Below are 20,482 nucleotides of genomic sequence, written 5' to 3'. Positions count from 1 at the left end.
CCTCCCCTCAGATTTAGGAAGCTTAAACCCCCCCCCTCCCCTCAGATTTAGGAAGCTTAAACCCCCCCCCTCCCCTCAGATTTAGGAAGCTTAAACCCCCCCCCCCCCCTCCCCTCAGATTTAGGAAGGTTTAAAACCCCAAAGTAGCACTACACAGGTACCATGGCAAAACCCCAAAATATTCACCCCTTGGGGTCACCAGAACCCAGTTTGGGAAACCCTGGGTTACAGCGTGTCCAGGTATTAGTCTGTCAACCACAACCATGACATTATTGTCTCACCGGTGACGATCTTGTACCCGTGGTTGATGAGGGCGTTGGCCATAGCTCTGCAGTTAGAGAGCACCTGGTACTGATACGCCTTAAACTCTGGGGTCAGAGCCTGCTTCAGGGCCACCGCCACACCTGGTGAAACACATTAACACACACTATCCCTTAAACTCTGTGGTCAGAGCCTGCTTCACCCTTAAACTCTGGGGTCAGAGCCTGCTTCAGGGCCACCGCCACACCTGGTGAAACACATTAACACACACTATCCCTTAAACTCTGTGGTCAGAGCCTGCTTCACCCTTAAACTCTGGGGTCAGAGCCTGCTTCAGGGCCACCGCCACACCTGGTGAAACACATTAACACACACTATCCCTTAAACTCTGGGGTCAGAGCCTGCTTCACCCTTAAACTCTGGGGTCAGAGCCTGCTTCAGGGCCACCGCCACACCTGGTGAAACACATTAACACACACTATCCCTTAAACTCTGTGGTCAGAGCCTGCTTCACCCTTAAACTCTGGGGTTAGAGCCTGCTTCACCCTTAAACTCTGGGGTTAGAGCCTGCTTCAGGGCCACCGCCACACCTGGTGAAACACATTAACACACACTATCCCTTAAACTCTGGGGTTAGAGCCTGCTTCACCCTTAAACTCTGGGGTCAGAGCCTGCTTCACCCTTAAACTCTGGGGTCAGAGCCTGCTTCACCCTTAAACTCTGGGGTCAGAGCCTGCTTCACCCTTAAACTCTGGGGTCAGAGCCTGCTTCAGGGCCACGGCCACACCTGGAGAAACACATTAACACACACTATCCCTTAAACTCTGGGGTTAGAGCCTGCTTCACCCTTAAACTCTGGGGTCAGAGCCTGCTTCACCCTTAAACTCTGGGGTCAGAGCCTGCTTCACCCTTAAACTCTGGGGTCAGAGCCTGCTTCACCCTTAAACTCTGGGGTTAGAGCCTGCTTCAGGGCCACGGCCACACCTGGAGAAACACATTAACACACACACTAACCCTTAAACTCTGGGGTTAGAGCCTGCTTCACCCTTAAACTCTGGGGTTAGAGCCTGCTTCAGGGCCACGGCCACACCTGGAGAAACACATTAACCCTTAAACTCTGGGGTCAGAGCCTGCTTCACCCTTAAACTCTGGGGTCAGAGCCTGCTTCAGGGCCACCGCCACACCTGGAGAAACACATTAACACACACTATCCCTTAAACTCTGGGGTCAGAGCCTGCTTCACCCTTAAACTCTGGGGTTAGAGCCTGCTTCACCCTTAAACTCTGGGGTCAGAGCCTGCTTCACCCTTAAACTCTGGGGTCAGAGCCTGCTTCACCCTTAAACTCTGGGGTCAGAGCCTGCTTCACCCTTAAACTCTGGGGTCAGAGCCTGCTTCACCCTTAAACTCTGGGGTCAGAGCCTGCTTCACCCTTAAACTCTGGGGTCAGAGCCTGCTTCACCCTTAAACTCTGGGGTCAGAGCCTCATAGTGAGGTGTCCTGGTTACTTTACCTGTCATAGTGTGGTAGTGAGGTGTCCTAAGTACTTTACCTGTCATAGTGTGGTGTCCTAGCTACTTTACCTGTCATAGTGTGGTAGTGAGGTGTCCTAGCTACTTTACCTGTCATAGTGTGGTAGTGAGGTGTCCTAACTACTTTACCTGTCATAGTGTGGTGTCCTAGCTACTTTACCTGTCATAGTGTGGTAGTGAGGTGTCCTAGCTACTTTACCTGTCATAGTGTGGTAGTGTGGTGTCCTAACTACTTTACCTGTCATAGTGTGGTAGTGAGGTGTCCTGGCTACTTTACCTGTCATAGTGTGGTAGTGAGGTGTCCTGGCTACTTTACCTGTCATAGTGTGGTAGTGAGGTGTCCTAGCTACTTTACCTGTCATAGTGTGGTAGTGAGGTGTCCTAGCTACTTTACCTGTCATAGTGTGGTAGTGAGGTGTCCTAGCTACTTTACCTGTCATAGTGTGGTAGTGTGGTGTCCTAACTACTTTACCTGTCATAGTGTGGTAGTGAGGTGTCCTAGCTACTTTACCTGTCATAGTGTGGTAGTGAGGTGTCCTAGCTACTTTACCTGTCATAGTGTGGTAGTGAGGTGTCCTGGCTACTTTACCTGTCATAGTGTGGTAGTGAGGTGTCCTAACTACTTTACCTGTCATAGTGTGGTAGTGAGGTGTCCTGGCTACTTTACCTGTCATAGTGTGGTAGTGAGGTGTCCTGGCTACTTTACCTGTCATAGTGTGGTAGTGAGGTGTCCTGGCTACTTTACCTGTCATAGTGTGGTAGTGAGGTGTCCTAACTACTTTACCTGTCATAGTGTGGTAGTGAGGTGTCCTAACTACTTTACCTGTCATAGTGAGGTGTCCTGGCTACTTTACCTGTCATAGTGTGGTAGTGAGGTGTCCTAACTACTTTACCTGTCATAGTGTGGTAGTGAGGTGTCCTGGCTACTTTACCTGTCATAGTGTGGTAGTGAGGTGTCCTGGCTACTTTACCTGTCATAGTGTGGTAGTGTGGTGTCCTGGCTACTTTACCTGTCATAGTGTGGTAGTGAGGTGTCCTGGCTACTTTACCTGTCATAGTGAGGTAGTGAGGTGTCCTGGCTACTTTACCTGTCATAGTGTGGTAGTGAGGTGTCCTAGCTACTTTACCTGTCATAGTGAGGTAGTGAGGTGTCCTAACTACTTTACCTGTCATAGTGAGGTGTCCTGGCTACTTTACCTGTCATAGTGTGGTAGTGAGGTGTCCTGGCTACTTTACCTGTCATAGTGTGGTAGTGAGGTGTCCTGGCTACTTTACCTGTCATAGTGTGGTAGTGAGGTGTCCTGGCTACTTTACCTGTCATAGTGTGGTAGTGAGGTGTCCTGGCTACTTTACCTGTCATAGTGAGGTGTCCTAGCTACTTTACCTGTCATAGTGTGGTAGTGAGGTGTCCTAGTTAATATCCAGCTTGGAGATGTCTGTGTAGGTGCCTGTATATAAAGCCAATAGTGTCCAGAGAAGTGCCTGTACCTGCGATGGCGTGGTTGTGGGGTCCTCCCTGTAGTCCTGGGAACACGGCCTGGTTGATGAGAGACTCTAGATTATACAGAGTCTCCTTTCCCTTAGCGTCCACACTACGTATTCCTGGAGGACAGGGACACAGAGAGAGACCAGCATGACACACACACTAAACCCCACAGAGAGAGACCAGCATGATACACACACTAAACCCCACAGAGAGAGAGACCAGCATGATACACACACTAAACCCCACAGAGAGAGAGACCAGCATGATACACACACTAAACCCCACAGAGAGACCAGCATGATACACACACTAAACCCCACAGAGAGACCAGCATGATACACACACTAAACCCCACAGAGAGACCAGCATGATACACACACTAAACCCCACAGAGAGACCAGCATGATACACACACTAAACCCCACAGAGAGAGACCAGCATGATACACACACTAAACACCACAGAGAGAGGGAGACCAGCATGATACAGACACTAAACCCCACACAGAGAGAGAGAGAGACCAGCATGATACACACACTAAACCCCACAGAGAGAGAGAGACCAGCATGATACACACACTAAACCCCAGAGAGAGAGAGACCAGCATGATACACACACTAAACCCCACAGAGAGAGAGAGACCAGCATGATACACACACTAAACCCCACAGAGAGAGAGAGACCAGCATGATACACACACTAAACCCCACAGAGAGAGAGAAACCAGCATGACACACACACTAAACCCCACAGAGAGAGACCAGCATCATACACACACTAAACCCCACAGAGAGAGACCAGCATGATACACACACTAAACCCCACAGAGAGAGAGAGACCAGCATGATACACACACTAAACCCCACAGAGAGAGAGACCAGCATGAAACACACACTAAACCCCACAGAGAGAGAGAGACCAGCATGAAACACACACTAAACCCCACAGAGAGAGAGACCAGCATGATACACACACTAAACCCCACAGAGAGAGAGAGACCAGCATGATACACACACACACACTAAACCCCACACAGAGAGAGAGACCAGCATGAAACACACACTAAACCCCACAGAGAGAGAGACCAGCATGATACACACACTAAACCCCACAGAGAGAGAGGGACCAGCATGATACACACACTAAACCCCACAGAGAGAGAGACACCAGCATGAAACACACACTAAACCCCACAGAGAGAGAGACCAGCATGATACACACACTAAACCCCACAGAGAGAGAGACCAGCATGATACACACACTAAACCCCACAGAGAGAGAGAGAGACCAGCATGATACACACACTAAACCCCACACAGAGAGAGAGACCAGCATGAAACACACACTAAACCTCACAGAGAGAGAGACCAGCATGAAACACACACTAAACCCCACACAGAGAGAGAGACCAGCATGATACACACACTAAACCCCACAGAGAGAGAGAGAGACCAGCATGATACACACACTAAACCCCACACAGAGAGAGAGACCAGCATGAAACACACACTAAACCTCACAGAGAGAGAGACCAGCATGAAACACACACTAAACCCCACACAGAGAGAGAGACCAGCATGATACACACACTAAACCCCACAGAGAGACCAGCATGATACACACACTAAACACCACAGAGAGAGGGAGACCAGCATGATAGACACTAAACCCCACACAGAGAGAGAGAGAGACCAGCATGATACACACACTAAACCCCAGAGAGAGAGACCAGCATGATACACACACTAAACCCCACAGAGAGAGACCAGCATGATACACACACTAAACCCCACAGAGAGAGAGACCAGCATGATACACACACTAAACCCCACAGAGAGAGAGAGACCAGCATGATACACACACTAAACCCCACAGAGAGAGACCAGCATGAAACACACACTAAACCCCACAGAGAGAGAGACCAGCATGATACACACACTAAACCCCACAGAGAGAGAGAGACCAGCATGATACACACACTAAACCCCACAGAGAGAGAGATAGACCAGCATGATACACACACTCCCTCCCTCCCTCCCTCACACACTCCCTCCCACCCTCACACCCTCCCTCACACCCTCCCTCACTCTCTTCTCCATACCCTTTCTGTAGAAGATGACTCCCCCCCTCCCCGTACCCTTTCTGTAGAAGATGACCCCCCACCCCCCCCTCCGTACCCTTTCTGTAGAAGATGACTCCCCTCCCTCTCCGTACCCTTTCTGTAGAAGATGACTCCCCTCCCTCTCCGTACCCTTTCTGTAGAAGATGACTCCCCTCCCTCTCCGTACCCTTTCTGTAGAAGATGACTCCCCTCCCTCCCCGTACCCTTTCTGTAGAAGATGACTCCCCTCCCTCTCCGTACCCTTTCTGTAGAAGATGACTCCCCTCCCTCCCCGTACCCTTTCTGTAGAAGATGACTCCCCTCCCTCTCCGTACCCTTTCTGTAGAAGATGACTCCCCTCCCTCTCCGTACCCTTTCTGTAGAAGATGACTCCCCTCCCTCCCCGTACCCTTTCTGTAGAAGATGACCCCAGAACGACAGCCCCGCAGCGTCTTGTGGGTCGTCGTGGAGACCACGTCACAGTACTCGAACGGAGACGGGACGACCCCGGCCGCCACCAGTCCGCTGATGTGTGCCATGTCGGCCAATAGGAAAGCGCCGTTCTCATCAGCGATACGACGCAGCCGAGCGTAGTCGAGGTTACGGGAATAACAGCTGGTACCTGGGAGAGGAGACGGAACGATTGACAGGAAACGGTCTCATTTTTCAACCTCATCTTCAGCACCATCCCAAACAACAACTGTGAAAATGACGGATTACGACAGGAGATTCTGTGTCTGGGAAACCAGGCCCCAAAGATACAATGAAACTGTCAACAGGAGATTCTGTGTCTGGGAAACCAGGCCCCAAAGATACAATGAAACGGTCAACAGGAGATTCTGTGTCTGGGAAACCAGGCCTCAAAGATACAATGAAACTGTCAACAGGAGATTCTGTCCCTGAACAGAGAGGATCTATAGTCTAGATCCTCTCTGCTCAGGGACAGTCATAGTCTAGATCCTCTCTGCTCAGGGACAGTCATAGTCTAGATCCTCTCTGCTCAGGGACAGTCATAGTCTGACTGGACACAATGTGATACAGCTGGCGACTGAACCTGCTGGTGGTGTGTGTGTGTGTGTGTGTGTGTGTGTGTGTGTGTGTGTGTGTGTGTGTGTGTGTGTGTGTGTGTGTGTGTGTGTGTGTGTGTGTGTGTGTGTGTTACCTGCGATGATCAGTCTAGGGTGGAACAGCCGGGCGTTCTCCTCCAGTCGGTCGTAGTTGATGAGGCCAGTGTCTGGATCCACCTGATACAACACAGATTAACATCACTAGTTGATGAGGCCAGTGTCTGGATCCACCTGATACAACACAGATTAACATCACTAGTTGATGAGGCCAGTGTCTGGATCCACCTGATACAACACAGATTAACATCACTAGTTGATGAGGCCAGTGTCTGGATCCACCTGATACAACACAGATTAACATCACTAGTTGATGAGGCCAGTGTCTGGATCCACCTGATACAACACAGATTAACATCACTAGTTGATGGGGCCAGTGTCTGGATCCACCTGATACAACACAGATTAACATCACTAGTTGATGAGGCCAGTGTCTGGATCCACCTGATACAACACAGATTAACATCACTAGTTGATGAGGCCAGTGTCTGGATCCACCTGATACAACACAGATTAACATCACTAGTTGATGAGGCCAGTGTCTGGATCCACCTGATACAACACAGATTAACATCACTAGTTGATGAGGCCAGTGTCTGGATCCACCTGATACAACACAGATTAACATCACTAGTTGATGGGGCCAGTGTCTGGATCCACCTGATACAACACAGATTAACATCACTAGTTGATGAGGCCAGTGTCTGGATCCACCTGATACAACACAGATTAACATCACTAGTTGATGAGGCCAGTGTCTGGATCCACCTGATACAACACAGATTAACATCACTAGTTGATGAGGCCAGTGTCTGGATCCACCTGATACAACACAGATTAACATCACTAGTTGATGAGGCCAGTGTCTGGATCCACCTGATACAACACAGATTAACATCACTAGTTGATGAGGCCAGTGTCTGGATCCACCTGATACAACACAGATTAACATCACTAGTTGATGAGGCCAGTGTCTGGATCCACCTGATACAACACAGATTAACATCACTAGTTGATGAGGCCAGTGTCTGGATCCACCTGATACAACACAGATTAACATCACTAGTTGATGAGGCCAGTGTCTGGATCCACCTGATACAACACAGATTAACATCACTAGTTGATGAGGCCAGTGTCTGGATCCACCTGATACAACACAGATTAACGTCACTAGTTGATGAGGCCAGTGTCTGGATCCACCTGATACAACACAGATTAACGTCACTAGTTGATGAGGCCAGTGTCTGGATCCACCTGATACAACACAGATTAACGTCACTAGTTGATGAGGCCAGTGTCTGGATCCACCTGATACAACACAGGTTAACATCACTAGTTGATGAGGCCAGTGTCTGGATCCACCTGATACAACACAGGTTAACATCACTAGTTGATGAGGCCAGTGTCTGGATCCACCTGATACAACACAGATTAACATCACTAGTTGATGAGGCCAGTGTCTGGATCCACCTGATACAACACAGATTAACATCACTAGTTGATGAGGCCAGTGTCTGGATCCACCTGATACAACACAGATTAACGTCACTCGTTGATGAGGCAAGTGTCTGGATCCACCTGATACAACACAGATTAACATCACTAGTTGATGAGGCCAGTGTCTGGATCCACTTGATACAACACAGATTAACATCACTAGTTGTAGTTGATGAGGCCAGTGTCTGAATCCACCTGATACAACACAGATTAACATCACTAGTTGATGAGGCCAGTGTCTGGATCCACCTGATACAACACAGATTAACGTCACTAGTTGATGAGGCCAGTGTCTGGATCCACCTGATACAACACAGATTAACATCACTAGTTGATGAGGCCAGTGTCTGGATGCACCTGATACAACACAGATTAACGTCACTCGTTGATGAGGCCAGTGTCTGGATCCACCTGATACAACACAGATTAACATCACTAGTTGATGAGGCCAGTGTCTGGATCCACTTGATACAACACAGATTAACATCACTAGTTGTAGTTGATGAGGCCAGTGTCTGAATCCACCTGATACAACACAGATTAACATCACTAGTTGATGAGGTCAGTGTCTGGATCCACCTGATACAACACAGATTAACATCACTAGTTGATGAGGCCAGTGTCTGGATCCACCTGATACAACACAGATTAACATCACTAGTTGATGAGGCCAGTGTCTGGATCCCCCTGATACAACACAGATTAACATCACTAGTTGATGAGGACAGTGTCTGGATCCACCTGATACAACACAGATTAACATCACTAGTTGATGAGGCCAGTGTCTGGATCCACCTGATACAACACAGATTAACATCACTAGTTGATGAGGCCAGTGTCTGGATCCACCTGATACAACACAGATTAACATCACTAGTTGATGAGGCCAGTGTCTGGATCCACCTGATACAACACAGATTAACATCACTAGTTGATGAGGCCAGTGTCTGGATCCACCTGATACAACACAGATTAACATCACTAGTTGATGAGGCCAGTGTCTGGATCCACCTGATACAACACAGATTAACATCACTAGTTGATGAGGCCAGTGTCTGGATCCACCTGATACAACACAGATTAACATCACTAGTTGATGAGGCCAGTGTCTGGATCCACCTGATACAACACAGATTAACATCACTAGTTGATGAGGCCAGTGTCTGGATCCACCTGATACAACACAGATTAACATCACTAGTTGATGAGGCCAGTGTCTGGATCCACCTGATACAACACAGATTAACATCACTAGTTGATGAGGCCAGTGTCTGGATCCACCTGATACAACACAGATTAACATCACTAGTTGATGAGGCCAGTGTCTGGATCCACCTGATACAACACAGATTAACGTCACTAGTTGATGAGGCCAGTGTCTGGATCCACCTGATACAACACAGATTAACGTCACTAGTTGATGAGGCCAGTGTCTGGATCCACCTGATACAACACAGATTAACGTCACTAGTTGATGAGGCCAGTGTCTGGATCCACCTGATACAACACAGGTTAACATCACTAGTTGATGAGGCCAGTGTCTGGATCCACCTGATACAACACAGGTTAACATCACTAGTTGATGAGGCCAGTGTCTGGATCCACCTGATACAACACAGATTAACATCACTAGTTGATGAGGCCAGTGTCTGGATCCACCTGATACAACACAGATTAACATCACTAGTTGATGAGGCCAGTGTCTGGATCCACCTGATACAACACAGCTTAACATCACTAGTTGATGAGGCCAGTGTCTGGATGCACTTGATACAACACAGATTAACATCACTAGTTGTAGTTGATGAGGCCAGTGTCTGAATCCACCTGATACAACACAGATTAACATCACTAGTTGATGAGGCCAGTGTCTGGATCCACCTGATACAACACAGATTAACGTCACTAGTTGATGAGGCCAGTGTCTGGATCCACCTGATACAACACAGATTAACATCACTAGTTGATGAGGCCAGTGTCTGGATCCACCTGATACAACACAGATTAACGTCACTCGTTGATGAGGCCAGTGTCTGGATCCACCTGATACAACACAGATTAACATCACTAGTTGATGAGGCCAGTGTCTGGATCCACTTGATACAACACAGATTAACATCACTAGTTGTAGTTGATGAGGCCAGTGTCTGAATCCACCTGATACAACACAGATTAACATCACTAGTTGATGAGGTCAGTGTCTGGATCCACCTGATACAACACAGATTAACATCACTAGTTGATGAGGCCAGTGTCTGGATCCACCTGATACAACACAGATTAACATCACTAGTTGATGAGGCCAGTGTCTGGATCCCCCTGATACAACACAGATTAACATCACTAGTTGATGAGGCCAGTGTCTGGATCCACCTGATACAACACAGATTAACATCACTAGTTGATGAGGCCAGTGTCTGGATCCACCTGATACAACACAGATTAACATCACTAGTTGATGAGGCCAGTGTCTGGATCCACCTGATACAACACAGATTAACATCACTAGTTGATGAGGTCAGTGTCTGGATCCACCTGATACAACACAGATTAACGTCACTAGTTGATGAGGCCAGTGTCTGGATCCACCTGATACAACACAGATTAACATCACTAGTTGATGAGGCCAGTGTCTGGATCCACCTGATACAACACAGATTAACGTCACTAGTTGATGAGGCCAGTGTCTGGATCCACCTGATACAACACAGATTAACATCACTAGTTGTAGTTGATGAGGCCAGTGTCTGAATCCACCTGATACAACACAGATTAACATCACTAGTTGATGAGGCCAGTGTCTGGATCCACCTGATACAACACAGATTAACATCACTAGTTGATGAGGCCAGTGTCTGGATCCACCTGATACAACACAGATTAACATCACTAGTTGATGAGGCCAGTGTCTGGATCCACCTGATACAACACAGATTAACATCACTAGTTGATGGGGCCAGTGTCTGGATCCACCTGATACAACACAGATTAACATCACTAGTTGATGAGGCCAGTGTCTGGATCCACCTGATACAACACAGATTAACATCACTAGTTGATGAGGCCAGTGTCTGGATCCACCTGATACAACACAGATTAACATCACTAGTTGATGAGGCCAGTGTCTGGATCCACCTGATACAACACAGATTAACATCACTAGTTGATGAGGCCAGTGTCTGGATCCACCTGATACAACACAGATTAACATCACTAGTTGATGAGGCCAGTGTCTGGATCCACCTGATACAACACAGATTAACATCACTAGTTGATGAGGCCAGTGTCTGGATCCACCTGATACAACACAGATTAACATCACTAGTTGATGAGGCCAGTGTCTGGATCCACCTGATACAACACAGATTAACGTCACTAGTTGATGAGGCCAGTGTCTGAATCCACCTGATACAACACAGATTAACATCACTAGTTGATGAGGCCAGTGTCTGGATCCACCTGATACAACACAGATTAACATCACTAGTTGATGAGGCCAGTGTCTGGATCCACCTGATACAACACAGATTAACATCACTAGTTGATGAGGCCAGTGTCTGGATCCACCTGATACAACACAGATTAACATCACTAGTTGATGGGGCCAGTGTCTGGATCCACCTGATACAACACAGATTAACATCACTAGTTGATGAGGCCAGTGTCTGGATCCACCTGATACAACACAGATTAACATCACTAGTTGATGAGGCCAGTGTCTGGATCCACCTGATACAACACAGATTAACATCACTAGTTGATGAGGCCAGTGTCTGGATCCACCTGATACAACACAGATTAACATCACTAGTTGATGAGGCCAGTGTCTGGATCCACCTGATACAACACAGATTAACATCACTAGTTGATGAGGCCAGTGTCTGGATCCACCTGATACAACACAGATTAACATCACTAGTTGATGAGGCCAGTGTCTGGATCCACCTGATACAACACAGATTAACATCACTAGTTGATGAGGCCAGTGTCTGGATCCATCTGATACAACACAGATTAACATCACTAGTTGATGAGGCCAGTGTCTGGATCCACCTGATACAACACAGATTAACGTCACTAGTTGATGAGGCCAGTGTCTGGATCCACCTGATACAACACAGATTAACATCACTAGTTGATGAGGCCAGTGTCTGGATCCACCTGATACAACACAGATTAACGTCACTAGTTGATGAGGCCAGTGTCTGGATCCACCTGATACAACACAGGTTAACATCACTAGTTGATGAGGCCAGTGTCTGGATCCACCTGATACAACACAGGTTAACATCACTAGTTGATGAGGCCAGTGTCTGGATCCACCTGATACAACACAGATTAACATCACTAGTTGATGAGGCCAGTGTCTGGATCCACCTGATACAACACAGATTAACATCACTAGTTGATGAGGCCAGTGTCTGGATCCACCTGATACAACACAGATTAACGTCACTCGTTGATGAGGCCAGTGTCTGGATCCACCTGATACAACACAGATTAACATCACTAGTTGATGAGGCCAGTGTCTGGATCCACTTGATACAACACAGATTAACATCACTAGTTGTAGTTGATGAGGCCAGTGTCTGAATCCACCTGATACAACACAGATTAACATCACTAGTTGATGAGGCCAGTGTCTGGATCCACCTGATACAACACAGATTAACATCACTAGTTGATGAGGCCAGTGTCTGGATCCCCCTGATACAACACAGATTAACATCACTAGTTGATGAGGCCAGTGTCTGGATCCACCTGATACAACACAGATTAACATCACTAGTTGATGAGGTCAGTGTCTGGATCCACCTGATACAACACAGATTAACATCACTAGTTGATGAGGCCAGTGTCTGGATCCACCTGATACAACACAGATTAACATCACTAGTTGATGAGGCCAGTGTCTGGATCCACCTGATACAACACAGATTAACATCACTAGTTGATGAGGTCAGTGTCTGGATCCACCTGATACAACACAGATTAACGTCACTAGTTGATGAGGCCAGTGTCTGGATCCACCTGATACAACACAGATTAACATCACTAGTTGATGAGGCCAGTGTCTGGATCCACCTGATACAACACAGATTAACGTCACTAGTTGATGAGGCCAGTGTCTGGATCCACCTGATACAACACAGATTAACATCACTAGTTGATGAGGCCAGTGTCTGGATCCACCTGATACAACACAGATTAACATCACTAGTTGATGAGGCCAGTGTCTGGATCCACCTGATACAACACAGATTAACATCACTAGTTGATGAGGCCAGTGTCTGGATCCACCTGATACAACACAGATTAACATCACTAGTTGATGGGGCCAGTGTCTGGATCCACCTGATACAACACAGATTAACATCACTAGTTGATGAGGCCAGTGTCTGGATCCACCTGATACAACACAGATTAACATCACTAGTTGATGAGGCCAGTGTCTGGATCCACCTGATACAACACAGATTAACATCACTAGTTGATGAGGCCAGTGTCTGGATCCACCTGATACAACACAGATTAACATCACTAGTTGATGAGGCCAGTGTCTGGATCCACCTGATACAACACAGATTAACATCACTAGTTGATGAGGCCAGTGTCTGGATCCACCTGATACAACACAGATTAACATCACTAGTTGATGAGGCCAGTGTCTGGATCCACCTGATACAACACAGATTAACATCACTAGTTGATGAGGCCAGTGTCTGGATCCACCTGATACAACACAGATTAACATCACTAGTTGATGAGGCCAGTGTCTGGATCCACCTGATACAACACAGATTAACGTCACTAGTTGATGAGGCCAGTGTCTGGATCCACCTGATACAACACAGATTAACATCACTAGTTGATGAGGCCAGTGTCTGGATCCACCTGATACAACACAGATTAACATCACTAGTTGATGAGGCCAGTGTCTGGATCCACCTGATACAACACAGATTAACGTCACTAGTTGATGAGGCCAGTGTCTGGATCCACCTGATACAACACAGATTAACGTCACTAGTTGCGGTTCAGTTTGTAGTGCGAGGTGCTTGCAACGCCAGGATAGTGGGTTTGATTCCCGCTGGGACCACCCATCCGTATGAACGCATGACTAAATCACCTTTGGATAAAACTGTCGTAAGTTATTATTGTTATATATAGTGGGCCCGCGTCCCTGGGGGGAACGCTTTCGGCACCTTGTAGAGTCCATGATTTTATACACCTGTCAGCAACGGATGTGGCTGAAATATAATCCACTAATTTGAAAAGGGTTGTCCACATACTTTTGTCTACATAGTGTCAGCTAGAAAGAAAATGGCCCCCAATTCAGAAATGGAGGAAGAGGAGAGAAAGCTATAGAAAGCTCTAGAAAGCTATATGAAGCTCTAGGAAGCTATATGAAGCTCTAGGAAGCTCTAGGAAGCTCTAGGAAGCTCTAGGAAGCTATATGAAGCTCTAGAAAGCTATATGAAGCTTTATGAAGCTCTGGGAAGCTCTAGGAAGCTCTAGGAAGCTCTAGGAAGCTAACCGTTATCTGCTGCCTCTTCAACAAGAAGCCACTGTGACCACATTGATCCTACGATCCAGAAATACACTTCCCACGGACCAAACCCCTCCAAAACAAGCTAGGCTCCGGTCGCTTCTCCGGAATGCCACCCGATCCCCGTGGCCTAAGCATTTCAGTGTTAGGCAGCACCCAGGAAGGCTCTATAGAACCCCCCCCCCCGAGAGCCACAGAACGCCTGAATTAGCGCAACCAAACACCTTGACATTTCAGTGTTAGGCAGCACCCAGGAAGCTCTATAGAACCCCCCCCCCCGAGAGCCACAGAACGACCGAATTAGCGCAACCAAACACCTTGACATTTCAGTGTTAGGCAGCACCCAGGAAGCTCTATAGAACCCCCCCCCCGAGAGCCACAGAACGCCTGAATTAGCGCAACCAAACACCTTGACATTTCAGTGTTAGGCAGCACCCAGGAAGGCTCTATAGAACCCCCCCCCCCGAGAGCCACAGAACGCCTGAATTAGCGCAACCAAACACCTTGACAACGACTCTTTCCCATAGGCTGGTACTATCTACGACATCATCAGCAGTTAAATACCAACATGGTAGACGTGTTTACATCTGGTGAGCTTTGATCACATGATCTCTGAAACTCAAACAGATTTGGAGTAAAAAAAACATCAACTTTTAGAACAGGTTTATAAGAATTGGTTTAAGAGTTTGTACATTTGGGAATGTTTTCTTGGCTCTAAGTTACTGTTATATGTGTTTCTGGCATTGAGACATCAATGTCTTTAAAGGAAATACTCTGGGGATTCTAAAGGAAATACTCTGGGGATTCTAAAGGAAATACTCTGGGGATTCTAAAGGAAATACTTGGGGGATTCTATGGGGGATTCTATGGGGGATTCTATGGGGGATTCTAAAGGAAATACTCTGGGGATTCTAAAGGAAATACCTGGGGGATTCTATGGGGGATTCTATGGGGGATTCTATGGGGGATTCTAAAGGAAATACTCTGGGGATTCTAAAGGAAATACTTGTGGGATTCTAAAGGAAATACTTGGGGGATTCTATGGGGGATTCTATGGGGGATTCTAAAGGAAGACTTGGGGGATTCTAAATTAATACTTGGGGGATTCTATGGGGGATTCTATGGGGGATTCTAAAGGAAGACTTGGGGGATTCTAAAGGAAATACTTGGGGGATTCTATGGGGGATTCTATGGGGGATTCTATGGGGGATTCTAAAGGAAATACTTGGGGGATTCTAAAGGAATACTTGGGGGATTCTAAATTAATACTTGGGGGATTCTATGGGGGATTCTATGGGGGATTCTAAAGGAAGACTTGGGGGATTCTAAAGGAAATACTTGGGGGATTCTATGGGGGATTCTATGGGGGATTCTATGGGGGATTCTAAAGGAAGACTTGGGGGATTCTAAAGGAAATACTTGGGGGATTCTATGGGGGATTCTAAAGGAAGACTTGGGGGATTCTAAAGGAAATACTTGGGGGATTCTATGGGGGATTCTAAAGGAAGACCTGGGGGATTCTATGGGGGATTCTATGGGGGATTCTAAAGGAAGACTTGGGGGATTCTAAAGGAATACTTGGGGGATTCTAAAGGAAATACTTGGGGGATTCTATGGGGGATTCTAAAGGAAATACTTGGGGGATTCTATGGGGGATTCTAAAGGAATACTTGGGGGATTCTAAAGGAAATACTTGGGGGATTCTATGGGGGATTCTATGGGGGATTCTAAAGGAAGACTTGGGGGATTCTAAAGGAATACTTGGGGGATTCTATGGGGGATTCTAAAGGAAGACTTGGGGGATTCTAAAGGAATACTTGGGGGATTCTAAAGGAAATACTTGGGGGATTCTAAAGGAAATACTTGGGGGATTCTAAAGGAAATACTTGGGGGATTCTATGGGGGATTCTATGGGGGATTCTATGTGGGATTCTAAAGGAAGACTTGGGGGATTCTAAAGGAAATACTTGGGGGATTCTATGGGGGATTCTATGGGGGATTCTAAAGGAAGACTTGGGGGATTCTAAAGGAAATACTTGGGGGATTCTAAAGGAATACTTGGGGGATTCTATGGGGGATTCTAAAGGAAGACTTGGGGGATTCTAAAGGAAATACTTGGGGGATTCTATGGGGGATTCTATGGGGGATTCTAAAGGAAATACTTGGGGGATTCTATGGGGGATTCTAAAGGAATACTTGGGGGATTCTAAAGGAAATACTTGGGGGATTCTAAAGGAAATACTTGGGGGATTCTATGGGGGATTCTAAAGGAATACTTGGGGGATTCTAAAGGAAATACTTGGGGGATTCTATGGGGGATTCTAAAGGAAGACTTGGGGGATTCTAAAGGAAATACTTGGGGGATTCTATGGGGGATTCTATGGGGGATTCTAAAGGAAATACTTGGGGGATTCTATGGGGGATTCTAAAGGAATACTTGGGGGATTCTAAAGGAAATACTTGGGGGATTCTATGGGGGATTCTAAAGGAAATACTTGGGGGATTCTATGGGGGATTCTAAAGGAAGACTTGGGGGATTCTAAAGGAAATACTTGGGGGATTCTATGGGGGATTCTAAAGGAAATACTTGGGGGATTCTAAAGGAATACTTGGGGGATTCTATGGGGGATTCTAAAGGAAGACTTGGGGGATTCTAAAGGAATACTTGGGGGATTCTAAAGGAAATACTTGGGGGATTCTATGGGGGATTCTATGGGGGATTCTATGTGGGATTCTAAAGGAAGACTTGGGGGATTCTAAAGGAAATACTTGGGGGATTCTATGGGGGATTCTATGGGGGATTCTAAAGGAAGACTTGGGGGATTCTAAAGGAAATACTTGGGGGATTCTAAAGGAAATACTTGGGGGATTCTATGGGGGATTCTAAAGGAATACTTGGGGGATTCTAAAGGAAATACTTGGGGGATTCTAAAGGAAATACTTGGGGGATTCTATGGGGGATTCTAAAGGAATACTTGGGGGATTCTAAAGGAAATACTTGGGGGATTCTATGGGGGATTCTAAAGGAAGACTTGGGGGATTCTAAAGGAAATACTTGGGGGATTCTATGGGGGATTCTAAAGGAAGACTTGGGGGATTCTAAAGGAAATACTTGGGGGATTCTATGGGGGATTCTATGGGGGATTCTAAAGGAAATACTTGGGGGATTCTATGGGGGATTCTAAAGGAAGACTTGGGGGATTCTAAAGGAAATACTTGGGGGATTCTATGGGGGATTCTATTGGGGATTCTATGGGGGATTCTAAAGGAATACTTGGGGGATTCTATGGGGGATTCTATGGGGGATTCTATGTGGGATTCTAAAGGAAGACTTGGGGGATTCTATGGGGGATTCTATGGGGGATTCTATGTGGGATTCTAAAGGAAGACTTGGGGGATTCTAAAGGAAATACTTGGGGGATTCTATGGGGGATTCTATGGGGGATTCTATGTGGGATTCTAAAGGAAGACTTGGGGATTCTAAAGGAATACTTGGGGGATTCTAAAGGAAATACTTGGGGGATTCTAAAGGAATACTTGGGGGATTCTATGGGGGATTCTATGGGGGATTCTATGTGGGATTCTAAAGGAAGACTTGGGGGATTCTAAAGGAAATACTTGGGGGATTCTATGGGGGATTCTATGGGGGATTCTAAAGGAAGACTTGGGGGATTCTAAAGGAAATACTTGGGGGATTCTATGGGGGATTCTATGGGGGATTCTAAAGGAAGACTTGGGGGATTCTAAAGGAAATACTTGGGGGATTCTATGGGGGATTCTATGGGGGATTCTATGTGGGATTCTAAAGGAAGACTTGGGGGATTCTAAAGGAATACTTGGGGGATTCTATGGGGGATTCTATGGGGGATTCTATGGGGGATTCTATGTGGGATTCTAAAGGAAGACTTGGGGGATTCTAAAGGAAATACTTGGGGGATTCTATGGGGGATTCTATGGGGGATTCTAAAGGAAGACTTGGGGGATTCTAAAGGAAATACTTGGGGGATTCTATGGGGGATTCTATGGGGGATTCTATGGGGGATTCTAAAGGAAATACTTGGGGGATTCTATGGGGGATTCTAAAGGAATACTTGGGGGATTCTAAAGGAAATACTTGGGGGATTCTATGGGGGATTCTATGGGGGATTCTATGGGGGATTCTATGGGGGATTCTATGGGGGATTCTAAAGTAAGACTTGGGGGATTCTAAAGGAATACTTGGGGGATTCTAAAGGAATACTTGGGGGATTCTATGGGGGATTCTATGGGGGATTCTAAAGGAAATACTCGGGGGGATTCTAAAGGAAATACTCGGGGGGATTCTAAAGGAAATACTCGGGGGGATTCTAAAGGAAATACTCGGGGGGATTCTAAAGGAAATACTCGGTGGGATTCTAAAGGAAATACTCTGGGGATTCTAAAGGAAATACTCTGGGGATTCTAAAGGAAATACTCTGGGGATTTAAAAGGAATACATCGGGAACTTTAAGTCCTTAGTGATTTGGACACCAAGGAACTTGAAGCTCTCGACCCAGAAACCCGACGTACCTGTTCTAACCAATAAAATGAGTCCTGATCCAGACCGACTGCAGACGATCTTAGACCTTCGGTCTACAACACGGAAAGCCTTCGATAGGTCAATAAAGAGGACAGCACAGTACCTCCGTCCTATCCAGCCCTTCACCACATCATTTAAATCAGCCAATCAGGTGTTGAGGGGTGTTGGCTCCGCGCGTCTCTCTACGTGGTGTTGTTGTTTACCTTGTAGGGCATGGACATGTTGTTGTTGTTTACCTTGTAGGGCATGGACATGTTGTTGTTGTTTACCTTGTAGGGCATGGACATGTTGTTGTTGTTTACCTTGTAGGGCATGGACATGTTGTTTTTGTTTACCTTGTAGGGCATGGACATGTTGTTGTTGTTTACCTTGTAGGGCATGGACATGTTGTTGTTGTTTACCTTGTAGGGCATGGACATGTTGTTGTTGTTTACCTTGTAGGGCATGGACATGTTGTTTTTGTTTACCTTGTAGGGCATGGACATGTTGTTGTTGTTTACCTTGTAGGGCATGGACATGTTGTTGTTGTTTACCTTGTAGGGCATGGACATGTTGTTGTTGTTTACCTTGTAGGGCATGGACATGTTGTTGTTGTTTACCTTGTAGGGCATGGACATGTTGTTGTTGTTTACATTGTAGGGCATGGACATGTTGTTGTTGTTTACCTTGTAGGGCATGGACATGTTGTTGTTGTTGTTTACCTTGTAGGGCATGGACATGTTGTTGTTTACCTTGTAGGGCATGGACATGTTGTTGTTGTTGTTTACCTTGTAGGGCATGGACATGTTGTTGTTGTTGTTTACCTTGTAAGGCATGGACATGTTGTTGTTGTTGTTTACCTTGTAGGGCATTGGACATGTTGTTGTTGTTGTTTACCTTGTAGGGCATTGGACATGTTGTTATTGTTGTTTACCTTGTAGGGCATGGACATGTTGTTGTTGTTGTTTACCTTGTAGGGCATGGACATGTTGTTATTGTTGTTTACCTTGTAGGGCATGGACATGTTGTTGTTGTTGTTTACCTTGTAGGGCATGGACATGTTGTTGTTGTTGTTTACCTTGTAGGGCATTGGACATGTTGTTATTGTTGTTTACCTTGTAGGGCATGGACATGTTGTTGTTGTTGTTGTTTACCTTGTAGGGCATGGACGTGTTGTTGTTGTTTACCTTGTAGGGCATGGACATGTTGTAGTTGTTTACCTTGTAGGGCATGGACTCAAAGAAGATAGACGTGGCAGAGATCTTCTTCTTGTCCGTCATGAAGCCGTGCGTCAGGTGACCTCCATCAGGGAGGTCCAGACCCATGATCCTCCCATGAGGCTCCACGATGGCCGTGTACACAGCAAAGTTAGCAGGGGAGCCTACAAACACATCGC

At 46.5% G+C, this 20,482-nt stretch overlaps 1 protein-coding gene across 1 annotated transcript in view; it reads right to left on the bottom strand.

The window, feature by feature from the left end:
- Window positions 1-20,482, bottom strand: part of LOC129844835 (serine hydroxymethyltransferase, cytosolic-like) — a 67,760-nt gene that overhangs the window by 3,089 nt on the left and 44,189 nt on the right. Inside the window, exons 4-8 of the mRNA XM_055912986.1 lie at window positions 20,307-20,467; window positions 6,541-6,622; window positions 5,788-6,000; window positions 3,280-3,393; window positions 282-404 (exon numbers count right to left, since the gene is read on the bottom strand). Coding sequence (XP_055768961.1) covers window positions 282-404; window positions 3,280-3,393; window positions 5,788-6,000; window positions 6,541-6,622; window positions 20,307-20,467 — 693 coding nt within the window. The remainder of the gene's footprint in view (window positions 1-281; window positions 405-3,279; window positions 3,394-5,787; window positions 6,001-6,540; window positions 6,623-20,306; window positions 20,468-20,482) is intronic.

Source organism: Salvelinus fontinalis, unplaced genomic scaffold (assembly GCF_029448725.1).
Source record: "Salvelinus fontinalis isolate EN_2023a unplaced genomic scaffold, ASM2944872v1 scaffold_0239, whole genome shotgun sequence".
In the NCBI taxonomy this organism is placed as follows: Eukaryota; Metazoa; Chordata; class Actinopteri; order Salmoniformes; family Salmonidae; genus Salvelinus; species Salvelinus fontinalis.
Note: the sequence above shows the minus strand (reverse complement) of the source record. Positions and strands in the feature narration are given on the sequence as shown.